The sequence below is a fragment of the Lepidothrix coronata genome, unplaced genomic scaffold, assembly GCF_001604755.1.
Source record: "Lepidothrix coronata isolate B3197 unplaced genomic scaffold, Lepidothrix_coronata-1.0 Scaffold106, whole genome shotgun sequence".
NCBI lineage: Eukaryota > Metazoa > Chordata > Aves > Passeriformes > Pipridae > Lepidothrix > Lepidothrix coronata.
Window position 1 is genome coordinate 1,468,034 of NW_016690286.1, and position 27,720 is coordinate 1,495,753.

Sequence of the window (27,720 nt, forward strand, 5' to 3'; positions counted from 1 at the left end):
ACTACGTATCCCGGCGTGCCGCGCGCGCCGGCCTCCTCAACAGCGCCAATGGGGAGGGAAGAGACAGCTCCCGCCCCCACACAGCAGGTGTGGAAGCGATCTCCGGGCCGCCCTTCCCCCTCCCGCCTCTGAGCCAGCGCGCAGGCAGAGGCCTGGCGCGGGAGTCCGTTACAAAGGAGTAGCTCGGCGGGGGAGGGAATAGGCCCCGGCTTCCATATGGAAGCCGTAGAAGCGTCTCCTCCCCGCTCCTTGGCCGGCCAGAGGGAGTGGAGGGGGAAGGGTGGCCGCGCCTCAGGGGAAGCGGCAGATCGGGGGCTTCCCGCGCGCTGTCAGTTACGAGCGCGCGAGGCGGACGGGTGCCCTCGGGTTGGCCAGCGGCCGCGCGCAGCCCCGCCCGCCCCCTCGCCGGATTCGCTGGCGGCCGGGCCGCGCGCGCCGTCAATCAGAGGCTCGATCCGCGGCGGGACCCGGGGCCGAGGGCCCGGCGTGGCTCCGCCCCGCCGCGGCCCAGGCCCCGCCCCCTTCCCGCCCCTCCCTCCGCCCGGCGCTGTCAAGATAGCGGCGTGAGGGCGGGAGCCGCGGCCGCCTCCGCGGAGCGCGCGCGCCCCGGCGGCCACGCCCCTCCCGCGCGGCGCGGACGGCAGAGCACCGGGAGAAGGAGGAGGAGGAGAAGGAGGAGGAGGAGGAGGAGGAGGAGGCCGGTGCCGAGGGCTCTGGGCTGCGACCCGCCCCCGCCCCGCCCCTCGTGCCTGCGGCGTGGGGAGTCGGGCTGAGGAGGAGCGGGGCGGCCGAGGGGCCGGCGGCTGGGCTCGGTTTCCTGCTCAGTGGGCGTCGTTGGGGCCCCGGCGGGCCCCGCCCCCGCCCGCCCCCCCCCAGCCCGCGACTGTCACTCAAGGCGGCGGGCTGAGGCCGGCGGCGGCGGCGGGCGGAGAGAAAGGCAGCTACGCCACAGCCCAGCGGCGGCCATTCGTGGAAAAATAGGCCGTCCCGCTCCTCCCAGCTCCCGGCTGCGACCGGCCTTCTCCCCGCTACCCCCACCCCACCCTCCGCCTCCTCCTCCTCCTTCTCCTCCCCCCTAGAGCGGCGCCTCAGCGGGGCATTAATGCGGGATGAGCGGTATGTAACCCCCTCCCTCTCTCCCTCCTGTGCACACCCCTCCCTCCCTCCGCTCCTCCCTCCACCCTTCATCGCCCCTCTGTCCCGCCCTCCCGGGTTCCCCCTTTTCTTCCCTGCTTCTCCCCCTTCTTACCCCGTTCTCCTCTCGCTGCCCCTCCACCCATCCGTGCTGCTTCCTCTTATGCCCCCTTTCTTCTCTTCCTCTCCTGCCTACCCCTCCGGCTTGCCTCCTCCGTACCTCCCTCCTCCATTCCCCCTTTCTTCGCGAACCCTCCCTCCTGTGCACATCCCTCCCTCCTTCATTCCTCTTTTCCTCCCTCTTTCCCTCCCATGCACAACCCTCCTCCTGCCCCCTAAAGCATCGGCGGCCACTCAGTGGCCGTCGATGCTTTAGGGGGCAGGAGGAGGAGGAGGGTTGTGGGTGGTTTTTTCCTGCTGTCTCTGGGAGAGGAAACCAAACCTCCCCTTTTTGGGTGTTAACTCTCCAGCCCCCATGGGTTGGGTTTCAAACCACGTTTCTTAGGACTCGTTCTTTTGTAATAATGATTTGTACTGTTGTTTTCATGAAGAAGCAAAGGCGACGAGCTGGGAACCGAAAAGGATATGATCGTAGCTTTTGTTGTTGTATAAATGAAGGTGAATAATTAACCTGTTACACTTGATATTTTTGCAGATCAAAAGAAGGAGGAAACTATGCCCACAGAGGGAGAGAAATCTCCCGAGGCAGAGAATAACAACAATAATAATAAAAAAGGGAAAACTGGAGGCTCACAGGTAAAGAACACACATCCGAATAGGGAAATGCCCAAACTATTAGCATTTAAAATGAAATGTTCATCTAAAAGCATTTCCTGCTCAGGGCATCTTTCTCTGGGTTGGATGAAATAGTTGGTTGGGTGCAATGTTTTTACTGCCTGGACATGTTTATTTGATTGCATTTTGCAGTGATCAGCTACTTTACATGTAATAGAAACATTTTTTATTTTTTTCTTTATTTTAGAGAGGAAAAAAGACTGAATTGAGGATGCAGTTGAGGTCCTGGCTGTCACATATTCATTGAGAATTAAGGACTTTTAAGGACTTTAAGTATTACTTACAGCAATTTGTAGTTCCTTGTTCAGAGCTGTATTGTTGGTCTCCATGCAGAAGGACTTTTTTTTTTTTTTTTTTTGCTTCCTGTGCAAACCTTAATGCTCACATCTTCTGGTGGTTCATACTCAGGCTCTTCTGAATCTATTCTGTTTTCTCTCTTTATGGACAGGATTCTCAACCTTCACCTCTTGCTTTGCTAGCAGCCACTTGCAGCAAAATAGGAACTCCTGGTGAGAATCAAGGAACTGGACAGCAGCAGATTATTATAGACCCAAATCAAGGTTTGGTGCAGCTTCAGAATCAGCCACAGCAGTTGGAATTGGTAACAACTCAGCTTGCTGGAAACGCTTGGCAGCTTGTTGCTGCTGCGCCTTCTGCTTCAAAAGAAAATAATGTTACTCAACAAGGATCTTCTGTTGCCTCAAGTGCAGCAAGTCCCTCCAGCAGTAACAATGGAAGTGCATCTCCTTCAAAAACTAAATCAGGCAATTCTTCTTCAACAACCCCTGGACAGTTCCAAGTCATTCAAGTACAAAATCCAAGTGGTAGTGTCCAATACCAAGTGATCCCACAGATTCAGGCAACAGAAGGTCAAATCAATCCATCTAATGCTACTGGTCTACAAGACATACAGGGTCAAATTCAGCTTATTCCTGCAGGGAATAATCAAGCTATCCTTACAACTGCAAACAGGACAGCTTCGGGGAACGTTATTGCTCAAAACCTAGCAAATCAGACAGTTCCAGTCCAAATTAGGCCTGGTGTTTCCATACCACTGCAACTGCAAACTATTCCTGGTACTCAGGCGCAAGTTGTAACAACCTTACCTATAAACATTGGTGGAGTAACCCTCGCGTTGCCTGTGATTAACAATATTGCCACTGGAGGAAGTTCAGGGCAAGTTGGCCAGTCTACTGAGAGCGGAGTTTCCAATGGAAATCAGCTAGCCTCTACACCTGTCACTTCTGCCTCTGGTACTACCATGCCAGAGTCTCCTTCTTCATCTTCCACCACTACGACCACTGCCTCAACGTCACTGACTAGCAGTGACACACTGGTAAGCTCTGCAGAAACAGGCCAATACACAAGCACAGCAGGCAGCAGCTCAGAGCAGGCGACTGAAGAAGCTCAAACAACCGCTACAGACTCCGAAGGCCAGAACTCCAGTCAGCTTCAGTCCAATGGACTGCAGAGCGTGCAGGATCAGTCAGGTTCCCTTCAGCAGGTCCAAATCGTCGGTCAGCCTATTCTGCAGCAGATACAGATCCAGCAGCCTCAACAGCAGATTATTCAGGCCATTCCTCCACAGTCATTTCAGCTCCAGTCAGGGCAGACTATACAGACCATCCAGCAGCAGCCTTTGCAGAACGTTCAGCTGCAGGCAGTGAGCCCAACTCAGGTGCTCATCAGGGCTCCAACTTTAACGCCGTCAGGACAGATCAGCTGGCAAACTGTGCAGGTTCAGAATCTGCAAAGCCTTTCAAACCTTCAAGTTCAAAATGCTGGGTTACCCCAACAACTAACCATTACCCCTGTGTCTTCAAGTGGTGGCACAACCATTGCCCAGATTGCTCCAGTGGCTGTTGCTGGTACCCCCATCACTCTGAACGCTGCACAGCTTGCTTCAGTACCTAATCTTCAAACAGTAAGTGTTGCCAACCTGAGTGCTGCAGGTGTTCAAGTTCAAGGAGTTCCTGTTACCATTACCAGTGTTGCAGGTGAGTGGTCTGACAAAGTTTTAGGTTTGTTTTGGGTTTTTTTGTTTTGTTTGTAGTGGGTGGTTGTGTTTTTGTGGGGTATTTTTACTATTGCAAGAATGGTTTTAAATTAACGCTTTTTTTCCCGAATTTTTGTAATAAACATTGAACTCTTAACTGTGAGGAAATACCTTGCACTTACCACTAAAATTCAGATTTTGAAATATCTGAAATTTTTGCTAAACATTTAGGTATTATTACCGATTGTGTCAATTGAAATGGAACTGTTTGCATTTTATAAACTATACTTAAATGATTCTGTCCTCCATCTTACTAAAGACATGTAGGCTCCAAAGGCAAACATGAGACTTTACTGTTAGAGCTTTGAAATGTGTGAAAAATAATAGGAAAAAGCTTTTTCCAACCAAGCAGTATTTCTAATCTCTGTACGAGGGATGTATAATGAGAAAAGTGACAATATGCAGACTGGGATACCTTGTGTCCTGGCTGCATTTGTATGGACCTACTCATTGCATGCTGCACTAGCTCATAAAGTTGTTCCCTTAAAAGTTTGAATTCTGCAGAGAGATTGAATGAAATAAGGTGTGCTCATGCACAGCATAATTTGTGTGACTGGTCTTTTAAATAAAAATAAAAACAGCTGATAACTGTACCTCAGTACTTGCTGATGAACTTTTGATAAGTATTATGAAATGCCTGTTTGGTTATGCTGGTCTAATAGCTGGGAAAGGAGCTCTTAAAAGGCTCTAGGCTGAATAACTAAGCTTAGATCTACGGTAAGTTCTGTGCAAGGTCTCTGCAGTGTCTCACAAGGGCAACTCTATGTAAGATTTGCCAACTTTTAATGTTTCAGATAAAACTTGATTTAGGTAGAGGTTCTCTTTGCCAGCTTGATAACTGCTTACATAAGCTTGGGTTTGTCATACAAGTAAAAGTCTCCTATTGTAGTTACAGAAAACTGTTGTCTTAACAACAATCTGACTATAGGCACAGCTTTTTAGTATAAAACTGTAAGTAAAAAACTCATGTTTAACTACTGTCCAGTCTGCATAAGCAAACATTAGTATCATATTGACTCTTAAACTGTTTGTTTTTTTATAATCATATGTTAAGATGAGAAATGTTTAACCGGGCAAAGGATTGTGGTCTTTTATTGAAATATTTTTGAGAAGACTGTACATTGTTTGATAATAAGAAATTTGCCATTGGGAGAATTTCATCTGCTATGGTATTTTTGGCACTCAATGGCATGTTGAAATATTGAGAGCTGAGTTAGATGCGCTAAACCTGTCTTATTTAAGGAGTGCCACAGGAGTTAATCTGGGTAACCAGAATTAAAATCTTGACCTTGTGTTTAGTAATGGTTCAAAGAGAAGTTTTGGTTAGCAGGAGCTGACCAGCTGCTACATCTTGCAGTCCTATGTGCCTTGGAATATTTTTTTCCTTGATGGAAAGGTCCTGCTTGACCACTATTATTAGCCAATAGTCTCTAGTTTGGTAGGGGACTCTTCATAGGAAGCCTGCTTTGGGAACAGCCTGGATTTAGGGGTGCAGGAAGAACCTTTCTGAATGCAGATTTTTTCCCTGCTTACTAATCATGTACAACTGTTTACTACACACTAGCAGGTATTAGTGCAAGGGGTTCTGAGTCTCATCTCTCTTGGTTATAATAGACCTTACCTCTGCTCAAATATGATGTCTTTTGGAAAATAAAGGGATTGAGATTTGTAACTGAGGATGAAAGAAGGAGAATGAGTCACAAATACGGTCCTGGACAAGCCAAGCCTTAGTCATACAGTGTTTGTATGTTAACTAGACTTAAGCTTTGTGACCACTGAATTCCTCTCCACCCTCTCCCACCTTGCTCCAGGTAGGCCTTATGCCTGTTTCTGTAGTACTTCTAATTTTATGCTGGCAGCAGTGAATCATAGAATGGTTTGGATTGAAATGGACTTTTAAAGGTCGTGTAGTTCAACCCCTCTGCAGTGATCACGGACATCTTCAACTAGATCAGGTTGCTCAGAGTCCCATCCAACCTGACCTTGAATGTTTTCCAGGACTGAGGCATCCACCACCTCTCTGGGCAACCTGTTCTAATATTTTGCCACCCTCATTGTAGAAAACCCTACATGCCCTTGTAAAAAGTTCCTCTCCAACTCTCTTGTAGACTCTTTAGGTACTAGAAGGTGCTCTAAGGTCTCCCTGAAGCCGCCTTTTCTCCAGACTGAACAACTCCATTTCTGTCAGCCTTTCATCATAGAAGAGGTGCTCTGCCCTTACAATCATCTTCTGACCTTTTCTCCTTTACCTAGTCAATAAGGTATTATTTCTCCCCCCAAGACATGAGGTTTTGGAGAAAGAACAAGCTTTGTGAATGCAAGAGATTAGTTATAATTGCCTTCTCTGCTTCTGTCTTGTGTAACTTCCTGATGCTACACCCTGGGAATGAGACACATAGTAGCATGGAAAGGAGAGTGAAGAGCATGATGTACTCTTAATGCTATATTAAGATTTCAATGAAACAATGGTTATGAAATAGAAAATTACAAATATGCTACGATCTAAACTTTGCTTATCACTTAAAAAGAGTAAGCTGACTTAGTCAGTGCTATTAACTTCCTCAGATTTGCTGGTTTTTATTTGAAATGCTTTTTGTTATTATTGTTACAGGAAACCTTTTGAAAAAATAAACAGCTCAGTTACCTCAGTATCTGCAGACTGGTATTTCCATTCTTTTCTGCAGTACTTGAGCTTGCCAGTATGAAGTGTCTTGAAAATAAGTTGAATTCTCCAGAAGTAGATAATTTGCTACAAATGAGCAGTAGGTGTTAGAAATTAGCTATATGGAGGATGTCCAGAAAATGTTAGGAAGAAGACTAAATGAAGGACTCATCCCATGCACTGATTCACGTCCTCTAACTTTGTTAGGGAAAAAAAGTTACTTTGTCCTTCAGTGAAACCCCTTTGATCAAGCCAGTTGAGTTTCTAGGAAAAAAACTAGAAATCACAATAAATAATTTTTTCTCACAGTTGTGTCATATTCCTGTTCCATGAACAGTGGTTTTCCTAGTTATTTCCACAGTGAGGTAATTTAGGTACTTTTATATATGTATATGTATATATAGATATAGTTTTTCAGTAGTAAATTAAATAGTAAAGCAAAAAATTCTTAATTTAAAATTATAATAGAAAATATTAAACTATAAAACAATTTTGAAAAATGTGGGGGGGATTGTTGTGGTTTTTGTTGATTTGTTGTTCTTGTCTGTTTGGTTTTTTGTTTCGTCAAATGGATTCTGAGTTCCAAAAAAGGAAAATTTCACATTGGGGGGGAAAAAAATATTAAAATCTTCTAGTAAATATTGTATTTTGGTCTGTTTTTTATAACCTTTGTTACTCAAAGTCTACTGTAAACATATGTGTGTTTGGAGGTTTTTTTGTTGTGTTTTTCAGTTAAAAGTTCAACCACTGATCTTGGTAAGTGTCATACTTTGGGTTATATGTTCCATGTTGTCAAAAAGCAGGGCAAAGCAGAGAAGTTCTCGCATCCTTTCATTTTCTGGCCTGAGGGAAAACTCCTTCAATATCAGTGATGCAGAGGAAAGTGGCTTTTTTACTGTGAGAATAACTGAACACTGACACAGGTTGCCCAGAGAAGTTGTGGACTCTTCATCTTTGGAGACATTTAAAAGCTGTCTGGACATGGTCCTGGACAACTTTCTGTAGGTGGCCCTGCTTGAGCAGGGTGGTGGGACCAGATGCCTTCCAGAGGTCCCTTACAGTCTACACCATTCTGTGATTCTGTGAAATTTAGTTAAGATGTACAAAGTGTCAGTCAAATGAGTAATTAACTGTACAGAAGAAAGCTGGATGAGAAGACAAAAACTAAGTTTATGAGTCTTAAAACCTGATATTTAAACCATTATTTAATTAAGAGCTAATCAAACAAAAGACTACATAAAAGCAACTATGTTTACTTGAACTGCAGGGATCTACAAATACCTGCCTTGCTGTGAGATCAGTACCTGTCATGGCCTTTAGCAAGCTAGTTCTGTACAAAGTAAACTTCATTTCTTCTGTGCTGTGTGAATTGTTGTTGCTTCATACATGGTTCCCTGTAGAAGGGGGTAGCCTGGAATGTTATTGTCGGTGGCCTTCTGAATTTAGCCTCTATGAGCTTGAGGACAGGCAAGTACTGCGCAGTGCCCTTGCCCTTTTTCAGAGCTCCTGCTGTGAGAGTTGCAGATGCAAATGCAAAGGATTCCTATACCCGACCCCCATCCCCTTCTAAATATAAGGTATCTTTTGCCTTTTTAAAGTTTATTTTCAGGCCCTTCCAACTGTCCAGATGTGTTAATTAACAATATGAGTGACTGTGTGAAAGGAACTTATTTTAGTACTAGATGACTCTAAGAAAAATATACAGTTCATAACCTTGTTTCCTTTTGGTGGGCTAAATTATTTTGGTTGGTTTGTTGGTTTTAAGGTTTTTTTGTCCCTCAGAATAATTCCGTTTCTTATGAGGAAAAAATGGTAGATCAAACTCCTATCTACCTTAATTATACAGCTTGAAGTAATTTTGCTACATGGTAATGGAGATATTGTCCCCTACAAAAGTGAATGAGATGCTCTTGTTTTAAAATAGTGAAAAATATTACTTGTGTTTTATGTATACTTGTTCCAAGCTTTTTTACTTTCCTTAGGCAACAGTCACCAGATTCCATCATCTTGCAACAGAAGTTCAAGCCATTTTCTTTAAGATGAGTGATGGCCTGAATTATGGGGAATTTGGAGTTTGTTGACCAAAATAACCTGAAGCAATGAGTTCTGTTCAGTGGAACAGTCTATTGCCTAGCACTACTGCAACTGGCTAGTTTTAAGTCTTTTGCAAGGATGTGCTGTGCACTCCAAAATAGTTATTAATGACAATGAAATCCAATGCCAAGTGTTCTTATCGGAGTGCTTTAAAAATGTAATGAGCCTTGCCCTTCTGTTTCATACTCTATAGTAATGTGAGTTACCAAGGCATTTCTCTCTTTGACCGTTTACTTTCACTGCATTTGGTAGTTATGCAATTTGTCAGTACCTTGAGGTCTCCTGATTTCTTGTGCCTTTTCCCATTTGTCTGCATCCAGCTTCAGCCTGTCTTCAAGGTTTTCTCTTCCCTTTCTGTCTTTATTAACTCTTCTTGTGTGACAATCACTTGTTTTAGGACTTGCTGTTCAAAAACTGAAGACATTGTTTAAATATTACTGTCATTCTGGGTCAAAGTTTGCAGAGGAGTTCAAAACATTCTACCAAATTCTTTAAATAGGAATAAAATTCATAAGATGAAATTATGTCACTCAAGAATAGTGACTGGGAAAAGGGAAACATCACACCTATTTTTAAACAGGTATAAAGGAGACCCCTGAAAACTACTAACCAGTAAGCCTCATATGTGTCTGGTAAGATCATGGAACACACCTGCAAAGTATGTCAAGGCATATGGGTGACAGAGGAAAATTAGACACAACCAATGTGTTGTCCCAATCTTCATCAGACATGTCTTTGCAAAAGGTAAATCATGCCTGACTAAACTGGTGGCCTTTTATGACAGTGACTGCAGTAGTAGGTAAAGGAAAAGCAGCTGATTATCATCTACTTCACCTACCATGACTTATGTAAGGACTTTGACAAAGTCCTTCACAGTAGTCTTGGAGAGATACGGGTTTTATGGATGAACGATTTGATGGATAAGGAAATGGCTGGATGGCCACATTCAAGAGTTACCATCAATGGTTCCATCTCCAAATGGAGATCAGTAGTCAGTGAAGTCCCTCAGGGGACCAATACTGGTCAATAACTTTGTTAATAACATTGTGGGGTCAAGTGCACCCTCAGCAAGTTGGCAGATTGCACCAAAATGAGTGGTGCAGTTGATGCGCTTGAGGGAAGGGATGCCACACAGAGGGACCTTGACAGGCTTGAGAAGTGGGCCAATGTGAATCTCATGTACTTCAGCAAGGCTGAATGAAAGGTCCTGCAACTGGGATGAGGCAATCTCCAATATCAGTATAGGTTGGGTGGTGGACTTAGGGACTCAGAACACCTCTGAGGAGAAAGCCTTGGGCATATTGGCAGATGAAAAATTGGATATGCGCTGGCAATGTACATTTGCAGCCCAGAAAGCCAATTGTATGCTGGGCTGCATAAAAAGAAATAAGATCAGCAGTTCAAGGGATGTGATTCTCCCCCTCTTTGCCACTCTTTTGGAGACCCCATCTCTAGTACTGTGTCCAGGGATGGGATCCCCAGTAGAAGACAGACATGGATCTGTTAGAGCAGGTCCGGGGGGGCCGTGAAAATGAAGAGAGCTGGAACACATCTTGTTCAAAGACAGGCTGAGAGAGTTGGAGTTCTTCAAACTGGTGAAGAGAAGACTGGGGAGACCTTATTACAGCCCTTCAATATACAAAGGGAGCTTGTAAGAAGACAGACTTTTTACCAAGGCCTGCCTGTAGTCACAGTACAAGGTACAGCTGTTTTAAGCTGAAAAAGGGGAGGTTTAGATTGGATGTAATGAGAAGAAATTTTTTACTATGAGGGTGGTGAGACACTGGAACAGGTTTCCCAGAAAGGTTGTGGATGCCCCATCCTTAGAAGTGTTCAAGGTGAGGTTAGCTGGGTCTTTGAGCAACCTGATTTAGTTGATGATGTCCCTGCCTATGGCATGGGCATCGGAACTGAGTGATCTTTAAAGGTCCCTTGTGACTCAAACCATTCTATGATTCCGGGATGTAAGAATCGAAGGTGTTTCTGACCCTGCCTGATGCTGACTGCAGGTGATGCATACAAGAACAGTGCTCAGATACTCTTCCTGCTATTCAGTGATGTGCAGCTCAGGCCTTCCAGAGCCAGAAGTGGGATATTTGTTTTGAAATATATTTAATAGTCCTTGATGGATTTATTTTTAAGCACTCAATACTTGTCTGCAATATATGGTGTTCTGGTTGTTGCATAAGACACATTTCTATTTAATATTCTCAAACTCTGTATTATGAAAACTTAAAATATCTTATTTATCTTCATACCATCACAGTCTATTATTCTCTATCAAATATGCTAGATTTTGAGGGAGGGGAAGGTGTTTAGTGTGAAGTTAGAATATTACACTTATGTTGTTGAATGAAAGAAAATGCATTTTTGTGATATGTGTCCTGTAGGTCTCCTTGCTCCTGTTAATGTTATAGTGAATATGTATGGAAACAGAAGGTAGAGAGTGGTGTAGCTAAGCAAGGAGGGATGCCTGTAGGTGGTAAGAAGGTGAAAAGGGTTTGAAATAGCCACATTATGTACAAGTAAACTGGCAAATATAAACTCTAAGCGTGGAAGTCAAAAGAGCTGAAGGAAAGGGGTTGGATGATTTATTTTTTTTTCCCCAAATAACATCCAGTGTTTCCCTGGATGTTCACTGGCAAGCAAGATGCAGCAAATACCTTGAAAGAAACAAGCTTCAAGCTGTGGAATCTGCAATAAAAAGATAAGTACGAAGAACTGAGCTATATTCCAAAAAAAAAAAAAAAAGAAAAACCAACCAAAAAAATGGAATCTTTCTTTGTTTTTTACTTCACAGTGTGTGACTTGGCATTCTGATAGTGTAGATGGGAGGAGTATAGAAATGTAGCATACTTTTTCCAAAGTCATGAAAGGTCACAACTGTTCTCAGGTTGCCTTGAGCTGAGAATTGTTGCAGAACCATAGTGTTCCAAATATTATAGTACTGGCATCCTTTTTAAATGCTTCAAAATAATTACAGGAGAAGCATTTAGTCTTCTAATGACAAAATTGCTTTGGTTATGAGATTTTCTTAAACTGAAATTAAAAATAGTGGCAGAAGTAGTTTAACAACAAACTATGCTGGTGAAAACAAACATTTCGCTTGGTGATGGTAGCATAAAAATAAGTGTCAGTATACAGGTCCTGAACTTGATGCCTAAAGAATGCTGTTCAGCTGAATTGACAACGGAGAATAACCTGGTAAAAACACCTCAGTAAAACAAGTCTTTTCTGCCTGACCAGTGAGTAGCAAGGGATAACTTCATCATTATTTCTAAAATAAAGTGGGAAGGGGAAGCATTTCAAGTACCAACTTTGCTCATAATTGCCAGGTAAAATAGGTTCATAATGAACTATTTCTATGCTATAAACTTCAAGAATAAAATGTAAGTTTTAAATTCTTCAGAGAAGATTGATACTAAAGTTGTATTTCCATATTAGATTATGTGGTCTTATAAGAATGTTTCATCAATACAGCCACACTGAGAACATTGGGTTTTACCATCCCCTCCCTTACTCCCTATTGTCAGAAGTCTGAGCATATAGAGCAGGAAATGAATTGCCTGAGCTTCTTTGTTCATAAAATTTCAAGCAAGTAAACTGAGTGATATGGCACATCTTCATCAGCCTGTTAGTATTCTTTTCTTTTTTTAAACGGTGCTTAGATCTGCACTAAGCCAATCTTCTTGTTCTTCCATTACCACTTGGCATAAGGGAAAGACAAGAAACATGTTAAAAATCTGATTTCAATAGCTTCCTCACCGTAACTTAAATTATGGAGTACTAAGCTTCATATGATTTTGGTGCTGGTACATGAAATAAATCAATTCTTACTGGATTAATATATTAAAAACCTTTAATGGCAATGGTGATTATTGAAAAAATCTATATATGGAATGGCATGTTGAGTTCTAAGGAGAATATTAATTTCAAGTATAAACAGTGTTATTATTGGGGGTTGCCCTGTGCAGAGCCAGGACTTGAACTCAGTGCTGCTTGTGGGTCCTTTCCAACTCAGGATATTCTATGATTATGGAAGATCAATTATGTTTTTCAGTGGTCAGTGATTTTTAATGAATAATTTAGTTAATAAATGTTGCTTGAATTCTGTGCTATAGCATAGTAGCTTTGGAACTAGTTGGGACTGCATTACAAAATGTAATTTTTATAATGAATGTTTTCTCCTTGTCATGACACTTTCACCAGAACAGTAGTTCTGGACATCTGTAGTCTCTTGAGAAATGTAGCATCTGAGCACATGCTTAGTTTAGTTTGGGGTATGGTTATATAGTTATATTGATTTCTGTATGCATCAGTTCTTAAGAATGGAGTTTCCACTGATGTTTAATACTACTGAGAGTTGATAACAGTCGTATACCTTGATCAGCTGGTCATCAGAAAAACATTTTACTCCAACGTGCATATTTAATCTTCATAGATTGCCAGTCGAGTAGAAAGTTGTTGTGAAGAGAAAATTACCAATTAATATCCTTCTGCCAAAAAAAACTTGGGATACATGTTAGGTCCAAGTCTGGCTTTCCTTAATTATAGTTTCAAGTGATGTGACCACTTTTTCCTTGAGAAAAATACTGATGTTGAAGAAATATGGATCTTTATTGTCTTGTTTCTTTGCTCATCAGAAAGTATTGACAAAAACATGAAGCTTTTAAGTTTGTCCTGAACCAAAAAAGAAGACTAGGTATATAGTTTTATAGGGTTAACAGTGTTAAGAAGATGTCAGAACTTCTAAGGGTTTGAATCTTAGAGATTTACATGGTTCTTTTGTGATTTGTAATATGTAGTTTTGTTGGTCCTTGTCTAGTAAAGGCTGTAACAAAGTTTCAGTTTTTACATCTTTAATGAAATCAGTTAAATATATTAGTCTTAATATTGATTAACCTATCTACCCATAGGCTGTTAATAAAACCAAGGCTTGTGTCTTATATTTAGTCTTACGGTATAAGGTCTTTGAAAATGTTTTATGAATCTTGTTTTATTCCTTATAATAACTTCTAATCACCTTGCCATTATTTTTTGTTCTGAATAAATTATCAACTGCTATACAATTTAAACTAATTTTAAAGTCATCAATCTTCCTTTCTGTTTAAATGATTTTCTGTTTTTCATGTATGTATGTACCTGTTAACTAATTCCTCCTGTACAAAGAGACATATTTACTCTTATCTTGATCAACATAACATTTCATATAGCCAAAATGTTTATTTCAAGGACATTCATGAACCTTCTAATCAAGTGTAAAACATGTAAGCTACCTACACTATAGTCAAAAATCCTATAAAACCCAACCAAAAACCCCCTCATCACAACTCCCCAAAATCCAAAGAGAATACTGGCAACTTAGCATATTTTTTTTTTTTTATGTCAACCTACTTCTGTCCTTTCAAGATTCAGCTATTACTGTTTCATGGTAATACTCAGAAACTGAATGGAGATGCAAAAAACCCACACTTTCTGAGACCAGTATTTATGTTTCCATATGGCAAAAGTGTGTAAGATAGGCTTTTGTTGGGAGGGGAGATGATGGTGGGAGGATGTTCTGTTTTGTTTTGTTTCAGTTCATCAGGTATTATAGAATCATAAAATCAACTGGGTTGGAAGGGACCTCTGAGATCATCAAGTCCAACCGTTATTGAAGTCCTCTAGTCAGACTGTGGAGACTGACAGTCACCAAGTTTCTTTCTAGTCCTATCCCTGTTTAAGAGTTAGGGGGAAGAGCTGAAGGAAAGAAATGTGCCACATTATGTTGTGGCTATAAGCTGTAGAATAATCTGAGAGTTGGGGCAAGGTGATGGGGCAGAAGGAGATGTTCCATAAAAGTAAACCTAAAACCCTCAATTTCTTAGATCTGCCACTAGTTTCCATGCAATATCTCTGACACTTTGCAGCTCAGTTGGTACTTGAATTTTCAGTTATCTGTTCCTCTAAGGTTCAGTACTAAATACGGTTCTTTTTGACTATTTACTCGATGATAAAAATCAAGGGGTTTTTGGAAGAGTCTCTTGCCTTTAGTTATTTTTCTGACTCCACCTCCTTCTTTAGAATGCCTAATAAATTGACCATTGTTTCTTTCCATTTGAAGTCACAGTATCCAAAACAACCAAAAATATTGCCTTCTTTAACTGAAGCCACCACTTGGTTGTTCAAGACTAAATTTTGTTCAAGACTGAACTGTAGCTCTGTGGTTGATTTTTATGTTGGTTTTGTATAGGTCTTTCTGTGTTGTATTTGTGGTAGCTCTTTCCTGTGTTTAATAAAGTAATGAAAAGGAAACTTGCTTTTAGTTTAATGGACGATACTACCTGAAAACTTCTTTTCTGCCTCAAAGTGCTGAAGTGACCTCAGGTTGTCCTACAGCACTTTGGTAAAGCCTTACATTTTTGAAAAGTCATTAAACTTTGTGAAAGTTTTTGGGCATTGGTAACACAAAAGATTATTGCACTAAAGGAAGCAAGCTTTATTTTTTTAGGATGCTTAAACCCCTCAAAGTTTTTATTGCCTTAAATTTCATGCTTTTGAATGGTATTTTTAACAGAAATCAAGTTCAGTTATAATGCTGTTGAGTAATTTTTTAACACACTGAGGCATAGGAAGCTTTTGAAGAAGAAGATGATAAGTTCTTACAAATCTTGTCAAAGTTTGCCACAGGCAAAAGGTAGAAACTTGCTGCAGTACCCCGTAGGAGTAGAAAAGACACATGTCTAGTTGACGCTGCAGTTTGCACTGAAACTTCCTGCTTGTAGTAGCATCTAGACACAATGCTGTGATTTGCAGTGACCTTAATTTCTTGTAGTATTTGGGTGAATCCAATTCCTCTCTCTACGACAAACTGATCTTCTCTACAGACCATGTGGGTCCCTTGCATCAATGCTCGCACAGTTTCTGTTTTGGGGAATTCTTCTTTTGAAACATTGTTTCTTCATAAATCGTTATAAACCACTGCTCTAGAAGAGAGAGACAAATTGTTGCATACTGCGTCATCCTCTGTGTAAATACTGAAACTCACTGTTGTCCTCACATATATTTAATTTTAAAAGATGATTTGCACTTCTTTTTTCAGCATGAAACCTTCTTCCTAGTAGTTAGGGTTTTCTTTCGAAAAAATGGATCTCTGACTATAAACTATTGCCACAGACTTTTAAAAAGTGTTAGAATCTTTGTTATATCTTCGTAAAAGTGTTATTTTATTACATTATATAGACATATATTATAAATGTATTTTACTACAAATAAATATATAAAATATATAGTTATTATCTGTATGTCTTTGTGAAAAAAGAATATTAAAGTAAAAGATGTTTTCAAGCTGACTGTACCTGGTGTTTGCAGGGCAAGGGGACATAAGAAACTTCTTTTTCTCCATTGCTTTGCATCAGTAAGTTGTTAATGGGTGAGTTGCTGCATCAGCTCTGATGCCGGTAGAGCTTTGGAACTCTGCAGACCATCATTAACTTTAGTTAGCTGTCCTGCAGTAATAGGCATTGAATTTTGAATGTTAACTGCAACCTTCTTGTTGCTTTTTAGGATATGCAGTTGAACAAATTTTCATTTTTGCAACATTAGCCACTGTGGCTCTAGGTACATTGTGCAAAGTGTGTCTCAGATTTTACAGTAAGGTGCACCCTACTTTGATAAGTCTGTCATTAATGCTGTCCTCTTTGGACTGCTGAATGTTGGTTGCACAACAGCAACAGGAAATCTATCAAATTTTTCTGAGGAACTAAGCAGTAGAACCTGAAAGTGTCCTTTTCCTAGTCTTGAGTTTCACTTATTTCCAAGATCCATTTTTCTAATGCTTGATTCCCCTGATTTCTGTAGATCGTTAAAGTTAAGTCCTTTTCTTCCCCTTCTGCCCTATTTGCCTCAGAGAGTAGCTTTTCATGCTTGCTACTTCAGGTGAACAAGAATACGAGTGCAGATGCAGTGTGTAGTAAAGGGAAACTTGTCCTAGGATGATGGCCAAGCCTAATAACCACGATCATCAGCAGTCATTCGCTATGTAGGAAGGTGCTTCTTAGGTACCATGCATTAGCTTTCTTCAGTCATCCAGGTGCTGTTATTGGAGTTACTATTTTGAAAATCAGTTTTTAACTCAAAATGTGATTGAGATATATGTGTGTGTGTATATACATTATTTGACTTTATAGTAGTTACTTAAAGTTGTTCTGTTTTCTTGTATGAATGTGTTACAAACTTGTGTATGGGAAAGTATATGTGAGTTGTAACTGCTAAGATGCAGTTTTACTGCAAAACTGGAAAGCTGGGTAGGTGATGCTGAAGAATAAAGGATTTGTAATCCTTTAACTTGATAATCCTGTGTCTTGCACTAATAAGCAATGCATTTACTTAATGCCTTAAATGGGAAAGACTGGTGATTAAAGTCATGAAGGTTCTTCTGTTTGAGAAGCTTAAAAATTTCTAGAACATTAATTACATTCATTCATAATTATATATGTAATATTGCAATAAGTGAGTCTCATTGCACTTGATTTGGAAAGTAAATACCATATCAGGTTTACTTGCTGTTTGCATTTTGTCCTGTGGTCAAATAAATGATTACTATCCAAAAGAAAGAGAGAACTTAGACCTGAGAGAAAATGAAATGCAGTGGAGTAGTTGGTGTCAGTGTTATTTTGTATCAATGTTATTTTATAACATTTTGTTGTAACTTTATGTCCCTATAGAATGTATAATAAAGGTCAGTCATACACAAGTTCAGCAATGATTTTGTTAATCAAAAATATTTCACAACTTCAGAAAATCATTATTAAAGAAACCACGTGAACTTGAGAAAAACGTTTTACCTTCCAAAAGCAGGTGTAAATGTACAGTGACTGCTTTGACAACTCATATAGAATAACAGAGATGAACTGAAGTGTGGCTTGGTTCCCTCATGTAGTAATTTGTTTAGACCTCTTTCTGAAACCTGCTGAAACTTGAGAGCTCTTGTTACTGAAAGGTTTGATTATGAATGGTGAAATGTAGTGATATCAGGTCTTGTGGTTTGGAGTATATTGGGAAGAAGCAATGCCAAGTAATCTCATGGTTGTGGTAGAATTTCTAGAAGGCTTTAAATGGTATTTTAATGCTAGTAGTAAGAAGTTAAATGGAATATTTTTGATAGGTCTTTTTTCTCCATCTAGAAAGTGTCAGGAGATCATTCTATTCTTGTATGGATGGTATCTCAACCACCTGTTTTTAGAATAAGCAGGCTTGTTTGTTGGTTTTTTTTTTTTCAAAGAAAAAGCTAATTTATACCTAGATCCTCTCAACTGAGAAATCCTCATTTTTATAAACATTTAGATGTTGCCCTGATTTAATTTAGTAGGCTGCTTAGAAACTCATATCAGTAGTTAATTTTTCTCAGTATCTTTCTCTGTAGGCTTGATTTAAGAGATAATGAAATGCTTTTATCTTCCCTTAATAAGTACAAATGATGTAAAAGTTAAAGCCCTTAGTGATCCATAGTGGATAGTACATAGTTTTAAAAAATCAAAATCCCATACAACTCAAGTCTACAGCAGGTTTACTTTGAGATTTAGGGTATGTTCTGTCAGTTGTTTTGTGAAAATTTTCTGATTTTTCTTTAGGAGAAAAGATGTTTTCAAGTGGTCTAAAATATATTCCTTTTATTTTCAAGATTCTTTGTTCTTGTTGTTTATGTCTAACAGCTTTAAAATGAGAAAGATAAATTTCTATCCTGTAGATCACTAGCGTGCTAGCTTGTTGGGATGCTCTCCCAGAAGTTCAAAACAAAAATTAAGTCTAGGAATTACATTATTGAGCTTCCCAGTGTTTTCTGATAACTATGTAAATCTCTGATAAAAAATATTTATCGTATGTGTGTGCTGCCTTCAGTTACTCTTTTATCTCAAAAATTAGGTTTGCTTATTGAATATTGTGGTGTGGTTCTTTAAATAAGGCAATTTGTATGATATTTTCAGAGTTTCAGAATGTTCTGTTCTGAATTTAGTAAGTGGAATCCAAGGGAAGGGATTTTAAAATAGCAACTCCGTGAGATTAATTTAAAGAAGAAAAATCAACATTTGCATTAAAAGTGTTATAGCTAGTTAATCCCATCTAAAGAGCAGTCATCTAATTACTGTTTAACTGAAAACATATGGATAATGTAATTTTCTGCCTGAGCAACCTTATTTGGCATTTTCTCTTATGTATTTTTATTATCACCTTTACAGTTACTGTGAAGAATTTCTACTCAGATGTATCACTATATTATGTTTAATAAATAGATTAAGGTTGTAGCTCAGTAGTGTGTATCCTATATTCCAAGATACACCTGGTCTCCTCACATGGGGGAAGGAAAGTTCAGAACTGATAAAGTGTGTTTCAGCAGTGGTACTTGATATTCTGAAGAAGTATCAGAAGACCCTTCTGTGGTTGGTCGTTTCATGACTTAGAGAGTGGAAGTTGGTTCATATCTATCAGCATAGTATGTTGGGTTTTTAGAAATGCTGAACAGGCTTCCCTATAAATGTGGATTGGTCAGATCCAGCAAGAGTTATGTGCTGGACATTGATCACTAGTCATTGGGTGAGAAAAGGAGTCATCATCCTCAGGGTTCGAGTGCCTCAATTCACACCTTGCTTGAAAAGCCTTGGTTTGGCAGCCCAGGGAAAAGTTGCATTGAAACTTTAATATCAATTCAAAAAAATCAGAGAGAAAGAGAAAATGAAAAGACAATTATCCCTTTAGCTGAGTTCTGACCAGAGACTGGTTAGGTTACAGGACTTTTTTGCTCAAAGAGGACTTTGTGACATAGTTGGAGTCATCCCTCTAACAGACTGTAACAATGAAGGATAATTCATAATAATGTACTTGAAAATGTGACTAATAGTGAAAAAAGAATAAAAGGCTGCAGTAGGTGTGGCCATAATGTCTGTTACATCTTTAACTTTTGTCATGACCGTTCACAGACTCATCATTTGTAGTGCTGCTCTGTGAATTAAAGGACTTTGCATCTTGGGTATGTTTAGCAGTGAGCAGATTGTACTCTGAGGAAGGTTACAAGGATGAGCAAGCTCTTCCTTTTCATTTACCTTTGGCTCACCAAAAGGTGCAGCTGGTTTTCAATGCAAGCAATCACATTATCATATAAGATAAGCATTAGATATAAGAAAAATAAATTATTGGCCTTTTTTTGACTCTGGCTATTTATAACACGTGGACAGCTTAACAACCTCACAGGGAGTTGCCCCCGAACCTCTCACTTTCTTTGGAAGCTCTTGTGATCTTTTCTGCCAGTGTTAGACTAAAGTACTAGATATTACTATTTGCATTTATATTATGATGTTCTCCTTACCCTATCATATGCTCCCTGAAGGATTCTCATGACTGCTTTTCTTTCCCATTAGACTATGGAAAATAAATTTATTTCCAGTACGCTGGTATTCTGAAAAGAGTTTGTTCTGTCATAGACATGTGGGGACTCTGCACTCAAGATTAGGCTTGTAATTATTTTTCCTCTGCTGCGAATACCAGACTTTTTTTAGAATTTTTTTTTTTTGTTTTACTATCTATCTGTCCTACAGCAAGTGGGATTCAAACATTACCTCTTGTGGGTTTGTCCTTGTTCTTTTCAGAGAACTCAAACCACTCAGCATCTGTCAATATTTGTGGCGTGCTTAAGAAAACAAGGGATTCATGTGTATTCATATCTAGGCATATCAGATGCAACTTCCAGACATAAAGCAAGAGAGATAACTGGGAAAATTTGGTCAGTGCTTCTGGTGAAAATAACCTGGTACTGACCTAGGCAAAAGACAGATTTACTCTATTTCTTGTAGCCAACAGTGGCCTGTTAGAGGACAAGTCAGGTCACTTTGGGAGGTTCTCTGTATATCATGTTCTTCAGTCCTAAACTACCTGCATGTGTGTGGTGGTGGCAGGTGGTTGTGTTAGATTTCACCTATGGCTGTTAGCACCATGTCACACAAGATAGCCTGTCTAGGCATCTATTGCTCCTCAGCAATCCTGTGAACGAAGTAGTCATTGTCCTGTGCTGGGTTGTATCTGAACTTGCTCAGTAGCTGGGCAGTTTAGACTTCAGAGAGAGTGTTCTTCCCAGTCCCCAGTGATGGTGTCTATTATGGATGCTTGAGAAGTAAGTCGAAGTAACCATTACAATCTCTCTGAATCATGTTACCTCCAAGGGATTTCTGAGTTTTAAATGTATGCTTCAGTACTGAAGACTTCCAAGTCTTAAAATATAGTAGTCTGTCCTAAGGAATTCTGGTTGCCCATTACACTTTCTCAATAAGGAGGTATTAGGTATTATTTCCTTTAATTTCCCATTTGAATGAAGGCACTGAATTTTTAAAAATGGCAGCATCTAATTTTGTCCCATTCCCGTTACTAGCAGGACTAGCATTGTGTTGTCATATTGCAGCTGGAAGTCATATATCTGTGTCAGATTTATTTTATCATATTATTTTCTTAGACTGTATAGTACTAATTTTTAAAGCAAACATAATATTACTCTGCTGCTCAAGAAAATACATTTCTTGCCTATATCGGAATACTCTATTTTGCTTTAATATCAAGACAGTAATCCTGATTTCCTTTGATCAAGAAAGCCAATGAGATAAATGGACTTAGGCAATGAAGCTGAATTCTTCATTCATCAAGTCAATCTTAGAATTCCATTTGATCACTTCCCTGGGGAGCCTGTTCTGGTGACCATCCACCCTCTCAGTGAAGAACCTTTTCTTAATGTCCAACCTGAACTTCCCCTGGTGCAACTTCAAGCCATTCCCTCGTGTCCTAACACTGGTCACCAGAGAGAGGAGATCAGCACCTGCCTCTCCACTGCCCCCCTTGAGGAAGGTGCAGACTGTGTGGATGTCACCCCTCACCCTTCTCTTCTTCAAGCTGAACAAACCAAGAGACTTCAGCCACTCCTTGTAAGTCTCGCCCTCGAGGCCTTTCACCATCTTGGTCACCCTCCTCTGGACACACGCTAATAGTTTGATGTTCTTCTTATATTAAGGCACCCAAAACAGCACACAGTGCTCGAGGTGGGGCCACATCAGTGCAGTGTAGAGCGGGACAGTCACTTCCCTCGATTGGCTCACTGTGCTGTGCTGGATGCACCCCTGGATATGGCTGGCCGTTTTGCCTGCCAGGGCACACTGCTGACTCATATACAGCTTGCCATCAACCCCAGATCTCTTTCCGTGGGACTGCTCTCCAGCTTCTTGTCCCTCCATTTGTACATATAACCAGAATTACCCTCCCAGGTGGAGAATCCTGCAAAACAGCAATCCCAAGAAAGCTCTGGTATGTTAGCTTGTTCAAGTCTAGTCCTACAATGTTTCTTTTTCTTTGTGAAAGTTCCTTTATGGCTCAATGTTGATTCAGGACAAATTGTTAGAGAAGTGACAATTCTGCCAGTGCCATAAAGCAACTCTTAAAATTAGCTAATTGTAGTTTTCTGAATGCAGATATGTTTTCAAAGGTTATTACAGACACATTAATTGGCAATTGATTGAACAATATTTCTCCATTAGATTTTGTTTAATTTATCTCAGCTTTTGAGAGAAAAAACTTTTGTTAAACTAGTTAACGTTTCTTAGTCCGTAATTTGCAGTCTTGCGCTGTTCTAATAACAAATTACGTTAAACAGGGCTATCTAAGCTAGCACATAGGTACTCTGGTAGTGCTTCAGGAAAATGCCTGGATTTAACACTTGGTTTATGGCTTCCCTTAACATTAGGTGGATTTTTGTTCTACAAAATGCAGGATGTTTATTGGTGCATTTCACTTATCAAAACGACTAATAAAAGGTGCAAACACTTTATTTTACAGGTCAACAGCAAGGACAGGATGGAGTAAAAGTACAGCAAGCCACAATAGCTCCTGTTACTGTAGCAGTAGGTGGCATTGCTAATGCAGCAATTGGTGCTGTTAGTCCTGATCAGATAACACAAGTACAGCTGCAACAAGCTCAGCAAGCTTCTGACCAGGAAGTACAGCCTGGCAAGAGACTGAGAAGAGTTGCCTGTTCATGTCCTAATTGCAGAGAGGGAGAAGGAAGGTAAATGTAAATTTTATCAGTATATATTTTAGCATCTTATCACAGCCTGCCTCATTTGAGCATGAGATTGTCTTATATCGCCGAGATTTTTAATGCTTTCTATTAGAAAGTACGTTTGTGGGGGTTTTTTTAGACAGGGGATTATCATTGTCTCTATTAGCATGAAATGTTTTTCCCAATAGCTCGTAATATTTTAGAATATAACTACTTACCTGTTTAAATATGATCTTTTTAGAGGCAGCAATGAGCCAGGAAAAAAGAAACAACATATCTGCCATATTGAAGGATGTGGAAAAGTTTATGGCAAGACGTCTCATCTTCGAGCACATCTGCGCTGGCATACTGGTGAAAGACCATTTATATGCAACTGGATTTTTTGTGGCAAGCGATTTACAAGGAGTGATGAGTTACAAAGACATAGAAGAACCCACACAGGTTGGTCAGCCCTCTCTTGTATGCATAGTACGGCAAATCTGAGTCATAGTGGCCATGGTTAAACAGTGGTACCAAAGATCTCAATTGTTAGGTTATCTGAAAACTACTCTTAAATGTAAGTAAAGTAATTTTAAAATGAGGAAGTGTTAGATTTCAGTTTTTGTCAATTCAAGCTGACTATGAAATCGTACAAATTAAATGGGATCTGTTTCAACTGTTCTTCTCTATTTGGGCTAGAGAAAGATATAATCACTTCATCACAGATAGCTTATGTACATTAACTAGTGCCTGATCTAAATTTAACAAATTTAGGTTGGCCATGTAGGACTGGTTATGGGCCAGGGTCATTATTTCCTCACTTAGGCTAGCTCAATCTTTAAGAAATTTTTTAACCTAATCCATACATTAGATTTGGTCTTCTTGGGAAGTTTCTTGGAAGTTTCAAGTGGGAGCTGATAAAGCAAGTTCTCTTAACAGTTCAGATTGGAAAAGTGGACCTTTTAGAAGCTGAGAATTTTATCAACCTTCATATTTCTAGCCCCAGGAGGGCATCCCCCTCCCTGTCCCTCCTTTGCCAGTTTACACCACCCAATGTCGTAAGCGATAATTTTATCTGAACACTGGTAGGACCTTTTAGTATGTCGAATTTGTCTCTCTTGACGTAGATTTCATACATCCTGATGAAGCATTGGGATTCATGTTTCCAAATTCCCTTCCCATCCCTGTAATCTAAATAACAAAAGTATTCTTAAAAAATGCTAAGTCATTCTTTGAGGGCTTTCACTTCCCTCACTCTGTTAGGTTTATGGAAGTTTATGAAAATTCTCTAGTGACCTGAGATTCAAACTTCTCACCAGATAATCACAGCATAGCAAATAATTGTTGAGAGCATTTTAGTAGTGAAGAGTAGATTGCCAAAAGCCTGTGACTAAACAGAACACACCTGGGAATGAGTCAGGTAGAAAAGAAAACGTTATATCCTTTTAAAGACACTTCAAATGTTGAATAGAATAGGGTCACGTTCATGATCAAGCAGCGTTCAGTGCTCTCATTCAGTAACATTTTGGTTTTGTTCTTCTTTTAAAAAAGGTGAAAAGAGATTTGAGTGCCCAGAATGTTCTAAAAGGTTTATGCGAAGTGACCATCTCTCGAAACATGTCAAAACTCATCAGAACAAGAAGGGTGGTGGAACAGCCCTTGCTATCGTTACCTCAGGAGAACTGGACTCTTCAGTTACTGAGGTTCTTGGATCTCCAAGAATTGTCACTGTTGCTGCCATTTCTCAAGATTCAAACCCAGCAACCCCTAACGTTTCAACAAACATGGAAGAATTCTGAAAGGATCATTTATATGGACACCTAGTGCTGCACTTAAGTTTACATACCTTTCAGGATATGGAAGTGGGCTGGTAAAGTGGATTACAGAGCAGGAAATAATTTTTTCAGTCACGACTTCTGTAACTGTTCCAGATTGAAGGGTCAGCATGGAAAGTGTACACCGGTGCAACAAGACAAAAATTTCAAAGATACAAACACCGCAAATTGATGACTGGATAACCAGATCAAGGAATAATATTTCCATACTGTACTTTTTTAGTTATATGTCTGTATATTCTGTAACGATTTTCAGTGAACTTTACCCCCCTATTTTAGCACTGTATATTAATGTGTTTATAAAGTCAGATAGTATCAATGTAAAACAGGGTGGACCTCGACTAGGATTAATACCATTTGATGAAGGTACTTTATTTTTAACATAAATTTGTAATATTTTCGTGAGAGCATCCTTTTCCCATAAGGCATAGCAACACTGAGTACAGGATGAACAATAGTGGATATATTTTAGGCTTTTGTTAGGCTTTTGCTCAGTCCATACAACACATAAGTTAATTTTGGCCATCTTTTCTCAAGTTTTGGAACTACTCTAGAAGCAGTTGGACGATGCATGCTGTGGAGTGGTTCTGAGGTGGACCTCAGACTAATTTTGACCACTACATTATAGTAGTGTGCATAAATGACAATCAGTGTTTTCATTACTCTCTTTGTGTAGAGAGCTAAGGTTATGTAGAATTAGTGTATACAGTAGGAAAGACAAAACCATAGAAAGATATTAACATAAGATTTTACAAAAGTAATGTTATCTTTATGTAGGATGAAAAAAATTGTGTCAATTTTTGGTAATTCATTTCATTATATATGTCACTGCCTATGACAAGGAGGTTGGAACTAGATGATCTTTAAAGTCCCTTCCAATGCAAATCACTCTATGGTTCTATGATTCTGTATTTTAAAACATCTGTGGCCCATCTCTAACTCGTAGGTAACCTGAATCTTAAAAACTCAATTTTAGGTATTTAAATGTTTTAATTTTGTTAGAATTCATGGAAATTAATCAGACAATTGAGTGTTGTAGCTCATTCTCCAGCAACTCATCTCTGTAAATACTAGTTTATTATGTTGTGGTTAATGTGCTGAGTTCTTTGTGCTTTGACTTAATAGCCAAAGAAAAAATGGTCACATTTTAACCAAAAAAAAAAAAGTAATCATTTTCTCTTTTTTCCCCTAAATATTACTATTTTCTCTTCAAGGATAATATGTAGGCTGGTAATAAATATCTGTTACCTATCAACTCATATTGAGCCTCCAACTACAAAACAAACTGGGAAAAGATAAATATTTTGCAACATGAATTTTGGTTTCAAAGGCTTGGTTACATTTTCAAATGTGACAGTGAATATAGAGGAAATCGAAAAAAAACAATAACAACAAAACCTGCCTTTTCTATGTGAAAACCGCAGTACATACAAGGAGTAAAGATGGCCAAATGTTTCATACTCAAGATTTTTAATTACTTCCCATGGCATAAATGTAACCTTTTACATCTAAAGTCATTTGTTAATAAATTCTCATGACCAGTTTTTAAAGAAATTTATACGCCAAAATATTTTTTACGTAACTAAAGGAAGTACAGTGCAAGAGGGATAAGATGGGGTTTTTTCCCGCGCAAATTACGAAAGGAAGAATGTGTGTGGTAGCTGTTGATTTGCAAGACAAAACAGATACCCTGTGCGTTCCCTCAAAAATGTATACTTCTCATCTGAACACTTTATCAGTCTTGTGGTGTTTTCTGTATTTTTGAAGCAAAAGAAATACCAATCATTGTTTACACTGTGTACACTTTAGGCCAGCCCTTTGTAGCAAAATACTAAGCTGAGGGTATTTTATACTTTCAGTTTACATAAAAAGCTTTGAGATAAAAGAAAAGCAATTTTACACTGTGGTTATAAATTTCAAGTTTCTTAAAGCTTTTTTAGACTTGTAACAGAGTCTTTAAATTTTAGTTGGGTTTTGTACATTATTTTGTATATTTTATTTAAAGTACTCTTAACTGATGTATCTGGATTTAAAACATCAGAATCAATTAGGTGTTACATTTAATACAGATGAACATTAGGTAGTATTAACTGTTAATTTTATTATATAGGAAATAAAACATCGAATATATATTTTATCATTATGCTTCACAATCAGTGCTCTACATTTCTTTATGCAAAGAAGAACTTTCCTAATATTAATACCATGTTTCCTAAAAGTTAACAGTTTTTGTAAACTGAAGTTACAAGCATTCTGCACAACCATTTCATATGTCATTTTTTCCATGCATACTTATGTATGCATAGAGGAAACTGAAGTAATTTTCAATCTGCAATGAATCCCTCTTATAGATGTATCCAAATCTAAATCTGGTTGGCTTCATAGCATCCCAAGTACATTAACTTGTGTTAGCAGGTGCACATTTTACCACTGGAATTAGAAACATTTTGACAGTCTGTTCTGCATACCATTCTGAATCCACTTTTCTGTCTTAAAAGGATCGTAAATTTCAATGTCCTTTATTTGACTCAGTGGGATATAGCTGTTGTAAGTAATAGGGCACAGATGTGCAGTAGTATCTTGTTTAATGGCATTTCACTGTTCATTCCCTTTGCCACCATTAAAAATTTTGCTTTATTGTAATTATCAGTGCAAAGTGTATTTACCATGGTAGAACTCCAGTGTTAGAATAGTTTTTTTCTTACAATATACTTTCTTTGGTTAGGTTTGTGTATGTGTTGCCGATTACATTAGCAATTGGTGTTAAGTCATTATTTATCACCTTCTTTCATGAGAGCAGTAATAAAAGTGTGTAATCTAGGAGAAAAAGTTAATTTGTCAAAGTTAAGTAAGCATGATGTTTAGGTCCTATTTTTCAATTTTATAACTGTTTTATTGTAACAATATTTGTATTTAAGTCTTCATTTTAATGCCTTGTGGTGTTTTTTTATGCATGTCACTGAATTGTCATCCCGCAAGAATTGATGTGCAGCATAGGGTATTAAATCTACATAATGATTTTGAAACAGAAAAATAGTTGATGGTAAAAATGTAAATGTTTTGCAAAAATTCCTTATAAAAAAAAGTTTTGTAGTAA

The 27,720-nt window shown here is 39.2% G+C and overlaps 1 protein-coding gene across 2 annotated transcripts; it reads left to right on the forward strand.

The window, feature by feature from the left end:
• On the forward strand, positions 1 to 27,720 carry SP4 (Sp4 transcription factor). Of its 2 annotated transcripts, none has more exons than XM_017823902.1 (6): positions 1 to 87; positions 1,790 to 1,890; positions 2,378 to 3,926; positions 22,587 to 22,815; positions 23,051 to 23,250; positions 24,340 to 27,720. In XM_017823902.1, exons 2-6 carry the CDS (start codon positions 1,810 to 1,812, stop codon positions 24,585 to 24,587), a joined length of 2,307 nt encoding a protein of 768 aa, XP_017679391.1. In that variant the 5' UTR covers positions 1 to 87; positions 1,790 to 1,809; the 3' UTR covers positions 24,588 to 27,720. The 2 variants fall into 2 exon arrangements, with proteins under 2 accessions (XP_017679391.1, XP_017679390.1); XM_017823901.1 differs by lacking the exon at positions 1 to 87 and adding an exon at positions 795 to 1,116.